General features: G+C 36.5%; 1 protein-coding gene across 4 annotated transcripts in view; it reads left to right on the forward strand.

Annotated features, from left to right (window-relative positions):
• The window catches only part of LOC106074466 (potassium voltage-gated channel subfamily C member 3-like), a 53,690-nt gene extending 48,744 nt beyond the window's left edge, over positions 1–4,946 (forward strand). For all 4 annotated transcript variants that reach the window (XM_056032898.1, XM_056032900.1, XM_056032902.1 and 1 more), the window contains one exon: positions 1,112–4,946. In XM_056032898.1, the coding sequence (XP_055888873.1) occupies positions 1,112–1,588 (477 nt within the window). In that variant the 3' untranslated portion in view covers positions 1,589–4,946. The remainder of the gene's footprint in view (positions 1–1,111) is intronic.
• Positions 4,947–9,222: the final 4,276 nt, after the last annotated feature.

Genomic DNA, 9,222 nt, shown 5'->3' on the forward strand with positions numbered 1-9,222 from the left:
AGCTTGTGGAAGGAGTCAGACCCAAGGGCCGGCCAAGACTAACATATAGAGATGTCTGCAAGCGAGACATGAGAACCATAGGCATCAGCAAAAGTATGTGGGAAAACATAGCCAAAGACCGGAGTGCATGGAGACAGACTGTGCGTGCTGGGACAACCCTGAGAACAAAAGAATTGAAGCGGCCTTAATCAAGAGGGAAAAAAAGAAAGCTGCCCTGTCCGCTAGCCCTAAATCAGAGGCATACACATGTACAAATTGTGGCAAAGTCTGCCGTTCTAGAATTGGCTTGATTAGCCACACCAGGTTCTGCCCCGTCTCAAGATTAAGCCAAAACCATTGACTCTTTTGGGCGCATCCATTGCCTTTCGAGACAAAAGGAGCCATATATATTTATTACATCTATACCATGCAGATCATTCACATCGTAAATTCATACCTGGTAGCCAATATATATGTAAATAAGTTGATTGTCCTATTTGATAGCTTTAATGTAAATAGGTGTATATATATATTTGTATAAGGCTAATATGTACTGTGTGGCTAAGTGTATTTAGTGAACTAGTATTTTATACCAGGAACTGAACGCCTTGTATAAAGTAAATATTTCCATAATTAACTTAGAAAAGTTTTAAAGTTGGCAATTGAGAGAATAAGAACGTAGCAGAAGTGGGCTTTAAGTAGAATATTAACAATGTGATGTTGTTGTTTTTTCTTTTATTATTTATGGGACGAAGTTATATTTAATTTCTTTAACTGGGCTTTACTCTTTCATTTGGCTGCAATACCCTTTCCATTCTTTTCATTTAGGCTATGTATAAGGTTAATAAACCAGACTTAATCAAACTCTTTAAGTTAAATCTGTGTACACGTCACATCCCATGCGAAGAAGACCAGTATTGTGGACTGATTTCCTGGGCAGAATGACTTTTTCAGGAGTTAATTTCGAAAGTGAACCTTTAAAAAAAATCGAGGTTAAATTTGTCTCTAGAACGCAATGATTGGTTGGAATCATTTTCCAACAAATTTTGGAATACGACATTCAGTGTAGAATCAGATAGTTAAGGCTCATGTACTTGACATTATTCTACAGCTTAACTTTCTTGTGTTTCAGGATCTTCTGCTGCTTTTTCTCTTTGTGGTGGTTGGAATGCTCATCTTTTCTTCTCTCATCTATTTCGCCGAGCAGGCCACAAACCCGGACTTTCACAGCATCCCCAAGTGCTTCTGGTGGGCGGTAGTCACCATGACTACGGTGGGCTACGGTGACATGTACCCCAAGACGACTTGGGGCTATTTCGTTGGCGCTGCCACTGGGATCGCTGGAGTCCTTCTCATCAGCTTCACTGTGCCGGTGCTTGTGAACAACTTTATCTTATATTATAACTACGCATGCGCCTTGCGGACGGAGAGAGAGAGCGGAAGGTCTGAATCCACCCGAGAAAAGCGCAGGAGGCAAGATGCCCCCTTGGCAGAGCTTCAGAAGATGTCGCGTAGTGCGCATTCATGCGATGAGAATGGAGAAATGATTGAAGCTCTTCTGGACAAATGTGGCAAGACAGATCTAAAGGATGAACAGGACAGAAGCTAAATGAGACTTAAGGCTTTAGATTCTGCTAAGAGAGCTTACAATAAACAGCACGGATTAACAGACGTAAACTCTAGTCAATGCTATTCATCTTAAATATCTTGTAAAAAAAAACAATACCTTCTTGTCGTTTATGCACGAACATTTTACAGGAACACTTTAAGACATTAATATAATCCAAGAGCCAGTTCTTTTCAAGTATACTCCATTTGATTAATCAGACCCCTTTACAGTTGTAGCGTTGCAAACAGAAGTCAATTTTAAAGGAGTTAACACTATTTTGAAGACAGCAGTAAATAAAAATAAAACAAAAGCCATTGAATTAGTACCTACTAAGGAAGTTTTTAAGACATGCAAAGCTATGTACATTGAACTGAAGCAATATTTTTGTAGATATTATTAAATGCTGAAACCAAACATGCTTAATTTAACTTTAGAATGCCTTTTTTTTATATTCCTCTCAATAGATGTGCATTTTTTCAACGTAAGTAATAATACATTAAGTCTGACGTTTGCAGTATTGTGTTATGTGCGGTTCACTTGATATTACTTAGATGTTTTTGACATTTTAAGTGCCACTTTAAACAAAACCATCCAATATTTGTTTTATTATTTCCTTGTTAAATAAGAACAATCTGGTATAAACTTTGTCACATGTAAACTATGAGTGAGTCGGGTGTGAATGTACACTTTGATTTTTTATAGTTATAATGTTTTTGTTTGGTGTAATGCACAAATTGTAAGACAAATTTCCATACGGATAATAAAGATTATTATTATTATTATTATTATTATTAATATAACTGGACGTCAGACATGTATAAGAAAACACAAATGAGATTAAGTCGCAATGGCTCCGCTTACAAAGCAGAATCATTGAAATTCACTAGTAATTGTTAACCCGAGCATGTAGTCATTAATTTATAATAACTATTGTAAATAACTTTTAATATTGTTATAAACTTGGTGGTGGCACAGAGAGGGGTAGTGGTGTGTGTGTAGTCAGCCGACGCAAATCGCACCAGGCCAGCGCTAGACGAGCGGTCAACCGTGACGAGTTACGACTGACGGCCGAGACGAGTGTCAACAAGAGGGTTCGGGAAGAATCGCCGTCGTGAACAGAGCTCAGTAGCGTCACGAGAGTTGTAGTCATCTGATCACCTAGAAACGTCGAGCGGCGTTCTGTCCGGTTCTAGAAGGCCAGTAGGGACCCTATATAAAGAGTGGAGGTGTCGCAGTCAAGACGGTTCAGAAAGCGGGTTCACGACAGGAGTTCAGAACACGCCTTTCAGCGCACCCCTTCCCCATGTCTTAAAATGGAACATTTGTTGGTGAAAGAAATTCAACTTTATTTTGACTTATCATTTGATATATATGAGTCTTGCGACATAAAAGACATGGAACAAGTTAACCCTTTTGTAGGTATATGTCTTCCCAAAGTCTAAAAGAAGAACTTCTAGGATTGCTACCGCTCTCGTGACAAACTAGAGGAGAAGATGCAGCTAACGTGCAAAAATACCTTGAAGGCAATACATGTATAATCAATATAAATAAAATATTTTCAATAGCAACTGAGGAGCCAGAGTATGAAGGGAAAAAATAAAGAGGCAACTACGATTCTTTGGCGCAAAATAAACCAACAAATTCTTACGTTTTACTGCATAATACACCAACCAGCGCTTTGTAATCAAGATTTATAACAGCATCTTGTCAAAAGCATTCTACCATCGTCAGTTAAAGGAATTTTTAACAAAATGGAGACTCGTCATTTCGACCTCATTCTTTACAACAAAGTGCGATGGCTTTCCAAAGGTATGGTATTGAAACGTTTTGCTTTGTGCTTAAATAAAATAGATACATTTCTAAATGAAAAAACATGAATCAAGCTGAATAAGAGAACGATAAATGGTTACAAAATTTTACTTATAGTGGACAGTGAAATTAAATGAGCTGAAACTAAAACTGCAAAGAAAGGAAAAGCCAGCCTATGTGTTGGTAGAAGAATTGGTTTGTTTTGAAGAAAAAATTATTTTCGCAGAAGATATCAGAGCGCTCAGTTACTTCATTTTCAATTAGTAAAGCAATATTGCGATAAAACCAGTGCAACTGTTGACACGAGTTACTTCAGCACAGAAAGAAGCCAACTAACAAATGAAAATAAGATTCATGTTTGATACTAAAAACAACAAGTTCTGAGACAAATGTCTCCAAACTTTCTAAAACCAGGCAAATCCATTGTTCCCTCTGATTTTGTTTGCACAATTGTTTGTTATTGAAGTAAAAGTTAGTGTTTTATGTAAATGTTTAATTGTTTAAATTTTATACTTAAATAATAAGTAATTATGTAATAAAACCATGTATATATATATATATAATCTCATTTGTTGTGAAATACATTATTTATATGAAGTTAAATTGATATATTTTCTAATGAATAAATAGATTCGTTGTTTTCTTAATAAAAAATCTTAATTATGCGAGTACTATTTATTGTTTGGAAGAAAAAAATGTGTGGCTCTTTAAAGGCGTTGTTGAAATTTTGTAAATTGTAATTTTTGGCTATTCCGACTCAAAAGGTTGCCGACCCCAGTCCTAGGGTCTGCAATTGCTAACATGCTGCTTGGTGTTTGTATTATATGACCAAATGAGTTTGATGTTTGTATTATATGACCAAATGAGTTTGGTGTTTGTATTGTATGACCAAATGAGCTTCACGTTTGTATCATATGACCAAATGAGTTTGATGTTTGTATTATATGACCAAATGAGCTTGGTGTTTGTATTATATGACCAAATGAGCTTGATGTTTGTATTATTTGGCCAAATGAGCTTGGTGTTTGTATTATATGACCAAATGAGCTTGGTGTTTGTATTATATGACCAAATGAGCTTGGTGTTTGTATTATATGACCAAATGAGCTTGGTGTTTGTATTATCTTCTCATCTTATATAATACAGACGTTACTTCAAAAAAGAAGATGATTACGTCCTATGACCAAATGAGCTTGGTGTTTGTATTATATAAGACCAAATGAGCTTCATGTTTGTATTATATGACCAAATGAGCTTAGTGTTCGTATTATATGACCAAATGAGCTTTGTGTTTGTATTATATGACCAAATGAGCTTCATGTTTGTATTATATGACCAAATGAGCTTCATGTTTGTATTATATGACCAAATGAGCTTAGTGTTCGTATTATATGACCAAATGAGCTTTGTGTTTGTATTATATGACCAAATGAGCTTGGTGTTTGTATTATATGAAAGTCCACTTTATGCTTGCATGCTTTAGTGCATTAAAATGGCGAAATTCGCTATCAAACCAACACATTTTAAAATAAAGTTATATTACAAATTATGACTCAGTGTTTTCTAAGTTAATGCTTAAAGTTTAATTATTTTTCGCCGGATACATCAGAACAAATTGTTAAACCTTGAGAAAACAGTTGGAAGAAAAAAACTATTTTAAGCACGGGGCTCACCATCACTTGTCCAAGAAAAGCCAAGCACTTTAGCACTTCTGGTGTAGCGTGTTCAAAGAGAGGGCAGCTCTTGCTCTAGTTTGCAGGCCCTGTGTTGTAGAAGCCTCCCACTTAACTCCTTGACCAATTGAAACTCGCCAGTTTGACCATCTGTGAAGAGTCCTTTTCATTCTACTCATGTACTATTTATCAATCTTATTGAATGACCAATAGCGAGCGACGAAGATCTATCTAATCATTAATCATTAAGATGCAGCCAGACCATCCAACCTGGTCCAGAGGCTGCGCGCTACGTAGATAGCACGAACCAATCGTAGTAATGGTCGCTGCCATTCTGGAACCATTAAACAGGACTTGGGGTGAAGAGATTCCGGTCTAGGCCTGTCTGTTAAGAGATATCCATGGTAAAGGTCAACGGGATAATGGGGACGCATGACACTCCGATTTCTAATGAACTGTTCTCAATGTGTAATTGTAATGTTGCGATAATTATAAATTGTCTCTTTGCTTTTTCATGACATTGTTCGCAAGAAGTGATAAATAGATTCTATTACATTAAATATCCGGTATGATCAGGGTTTAATCAAGAAAGAAAATGCCTTAGGCCAGTGATGCCCAAACTACGGCCCACAGGCCAAATCCGGCTTGCGACGCGTTTCTATCCGGCCCGCCAAAACATTGGAACAAAATGTAAAAAAAAAAATGTTGCAAAATTAGAATGTTGAAAAAATATTCTCACTCTTTCCTTGAAGAATTCCATCTTTATGTTTGGTTTTCTAATATTTATAGTTAATAATTTTTTTTTTATTCTAAGAACACAAGTGTTTGTTTTTTTTTCAATGACGATAAGACTTGACACTACTCGACAGCTATTTTTAATTTTTGGAGAATTCCGCTTCTGTCTTGAGCTAGCCGTGTCATTGAAACCTTGTGTGTGAAACAGAGAGCATCATTGATGCACCATTTTGGGTCGTTTTCTTTTGATATCAAAGCGATTGGTACCGCATTGTTTAATGTTTGTGATTTAATGAAATGGGAGAGCCTAAGAAACGAAAAGTGGACTCTGAATGTAGAAACTTTCATGAAAAGTGGACAGATCTTTACTTTTTGTGGAATATGATAGTATGCCAACATGTTTGATTTGCAAAGAAAGTGTGGCTGTTTTTAAAGAACAAAAGATTAAAAGACATTATGAAACCAAACACATAAACACATATGGTGGTATTCTTGGTTTGAGCCGCGAAGACTAGATTTCTAAGTTACGACTAGAGATTGGGGGGGGGGGGGGGGGGTTGACGAGAATATATAACAAAAAGAGACAAGAAAATGAGTCGGCGATAACAGCCAGCTACAGAGTTTCTCACATCTTAAATAGACCAATGAAGCCTTCTTCCGAATGTTTAAAAAAGTGCTTGTTAGCAGGGTTGGAAGAAATGTGTCCTGAAAAGAAGAATGCAGTAGAAGCTGTCAACATTTCTCGCATGATAATTACAAGGCGAGTTTAAAATATGGATAAAAATCTCCATTCACAATTAAAAGAGAGAGCAGCAGAATTCGAAATGTTTTCTATTGCCGCTGACGAGTCCACTGACATTACTGATACCGCACATTTCTTGGTATTTATTTGCAATACAAACTGCAATTTTTTATATAACAGAGGAGTTAGCAGCTATAAGGAGCATGCATGGGACTACAACTGGAGAAGACCTGTTCAAAGAAGTGTCAGCCATCATAGAGGACCTTGCTCTTCCTTGGAATAAATTAGTTGGAGTGACTACTGATGGCGCTAGAAATATGGTTGGATGTCTAAGAGTTATTTAAAAAGTGGTTGAGTCAAATGGAACTGAACTTTCAAAGATTTTCTGACAGAGTCCGAACATGAAGACGTTCTATTTCACAGTGAAGAACGGGGCTTATTAAGCCGAGGAAAGGTGTTCAAACGTTTTTTTGATTTGAGACACGAAATGGAAATATTTATGACGGAAAAATAAAAAAAAGTGTCACAACTGAACGACCCCTCATGGTTCTGGGATTTGGCTATTTTATGCGACATCACATCACATCTAAATGAACTCAACACCAAACTACAAGGGAAAGACAAATTGATTTCACATGAGTATGCAGACATAAGCGCTTTCCAAACAAAATTGCAACTCTTCATTCAACATGCGGTAAGGGTGCATCTTGTCCACTCTCCAACCTGTACCACTCTACGAAATGATAAGCAGCTAAATATGTCTCTCCCAAAAGAAAGAATGATCCAACTTCTAAGGCTCTTGATGAATAATTTCAGTGAAAGATGTGTAAATTTTCAGAATTTAAAAAACGAAATCCGTCTATTTGAAAATCCGATTGCTGCCGATCTGTCAAGTGCCCCTACAGATCTGCAGCTGGAACTGATTGACTTACAAAGCCAGACATCCCTGCTTGACAAATTTCAAGTGATGCAGACCATTGACTGCTACTCCATGTTACCTGCAGAATGCGTGTCCAAATCTTCGAAAACAAGCGCTAAGGATGATCACAATGTTTTCAAGCACTTTTTTGTGTGAACAAACTTTTTCAATGATGAAACGGGCGGAAACCAAGTTACGTAATCGCCTCACGAATAAACATCTAGATCAGGGGTTCTCAACCTGTGGTTCGCAACCCCCTTGTGGGTCAAAAGACGATTTGCCAGGGGTCGCCTAAGACCATAAAAAATTGTCTATTCTTCTATTGCTGTATATGTGTGTGTGTGGGGGGGGGGGGTCGCGGCAGAGTGGGGGATTGTAAAAAGGGGTCGCCGAGCATAAAAGGTTGAGAGCTGATTATCTAGATTTAGTGCTCCGAGTTGGTGTTTCATCTATGCAGCCAGATATTCAGAAGATGGTTTTGGATAAATTTCATGCATCACATTAATTTATGTAAGTAGTTCCACAAATAAAACTATTTTAAGAAGCTTATTGTATTTGTTTTCTTTTAGGAGATATAGCTCGCGACATGAATGCCAAAAATGAAAATGGCCCGCAGACCAAATAAGGTTGGGCATCACTGCCTTAGGCCATCGGCTTTACTCCATACGACGACCAGGTCTCTCCCCATTGGTAAACAGTAAGCAGAGCCGCTATAACGTCCACACCTGCGTTCGCTAATAAAAGTAATACTAATAACACTACACATTGATACAAAGTATTCATTTGTTAAAAATTTTCATAATATAACTATTTACAAGCAGATATGTTAAATAATTTAATATAGCAAATTTTACTCTGGATTTTTAAAAAAGTACTTAGTAAAAATGGTGCTAATTACCCTGATGAATAATTTACCATGTTTATTACTTTGTTTTGGCTACATAAAATATATTTACATATTTTTAGCTGTTCCTAATTAACTCTCAAACAAATCAGATTTTGATTGTCAGGTTAATCATCTAGGAGTAGACGAAGACAACAGTGCATCTCAGTGGAAATTGATGATTTCATAAACATTTTTTCAAACAACCAATTAAATTATTGATCAAACCATGGGACTATACTCAATTTATTTTTCAATCATGTATTTTTTAGAGTTAACAATGCATTGCCAGATGTGTTCATATTTTTTTTTTTAAAGTTTATATCGACTTACTGTGTCTGTGTGTCTAGTAAAATTTGTACACGTTATTTCTCCGACACACAAGCTGAAATTTCGCATAGTTATCTCTTTTACCTAAAAACACAAGAATCAATAAAAAAAAACTAATTGGTTAATTAGCTATTGGTAATTAATTTTTTGTTTGGTATCTCAAACAAGGGAAATAAATTGAACTTGCCTGAAAAGGTGGTATAAAGCTGAATTAGTTCCCATTATAAGTCACCGCGTAAAAATATGTTGGAAACAAACAAAGATAATCATCTATTTTCATAGGCACCTCACTATATATACATGTGTGTGTGTTTGTGTGTGTGTGTGCGTGCGCGCGTACGTAATTAATAACATCTTTATTACATTCCGACGCTTCTATCTTTCGGAAGACGTTTATTGTATCCAATGATAGGTTCTCCTGGAATTAGTGCAAAGATTGTAGACAACCCGCTCTTGCCAGCCAGGCACCTGACGGAGCCTATGCGCCAAGTACTTTTTTCGATATCATGAAATTTGGTGACTATAGTTAACTTTACTTTTAAA

The sequence above is a fragment of the Biomphalaria glabrata genome, chromosome 6, assembly GCF_947242115.1.
Source record: "Biomphalaria glabrata chromosome 6, xgBioGlab47.1, whole genome shotgun sequence".
Classification (NCBI taxonomy): Eukaryota; Metazoa; Mollusca; class Gastropoda; family Planorbidae; genus Biomphalaria; species Biomphalaria glabrata.